The sequence below is a fragment of the Buceros rhinoceros genome, unplaced genomic scaffold, assembly GCF_000710305.1.
Source record: "Buceros rhinoceros silvestris isolate BGI_N320 unplaced genomic scaffold, ASM71030v1 scaffold20760, whole genome shotgun sequence".
In the NCBI taxonomy this organism is placed as follows: Eukaryota; Metazoa; Chordata; class Aves; order Bucerotiformes; family Bucerotidae; genus Buceros; species Buceros rhinoceros.
Genome location: NW_010389314.1, coordinates 15,433 through 15,937, shown reverse-complemented (window position 1 = coordinate 15,937; position 505 = coordinate 15,433). Strand labels below are relative to the sequence as shown.

General features: G+C 60.0%; 1 protein-coding gene across 1 annotated transcript in view; it reads right to left on the bottom strand.

Annotated features, from left to right (window-relative positions):
* The window catches only part of LRRC48 (leucine rich repeat containing 48), a 15,603-nt gene that overhangs the window by 756 nt on the left and 14,342 nt on the right, over window positions 1–505 (bottom strand). Inside the window, exon 11 of the mRNA XM_010133928.1 lies at window positions 1–113. Within this exon, the coding sequence (XP_010132230.1) occupies window positions 1–113 (113 nt within the window). The remainder of the gene's footprint in view (window positions 114–505) is intronic.

Genomic DNA, 505 nt, shown 5'->3' with positions numbered 1-505 from the left:
TGCCAGCGGTAGGTGTTGCAGAGAATGTCGCTCTCTCGCTCACTGATCTTCCGCAGGCGGATGCTATGGGAGGCATTGAGCACGTTGACAAGGGTGGTTTTGTCCCTGAGAAGCTAGGAGGTAACGAGACCGAATGAGAGGAGGGGGCAGGCGTGCAGCGAAAGCAGTGGAGCTGGGAGTGAGCAGCACAGTAACTCTGAGGCAGTGGCGGGGAGAAAATCAGGCCTCTGTTGGAGACAGACAAAGCCCCAGTCATTGGGAGGAACGTGGAGCTCTGCCCTTCACGAGGGTGTATCTGGGCCTCACCACGGAGTGATGGAGTGCACTGCTGTCATGGAATGACAGAACACTTTGGTTGGAAAAGCCCTTTGAGCTCCTCGAGTGCCCCCGTTCCCCAGCACCGCCAGGTCCCCACTGCCCCCTGTCCCTCAGCAGCACCTCCACACGGCTGGGAAACCCCTCCAGGGATGGGGACTGCACCACTGCCCTGGGCAGCCTGGGACAG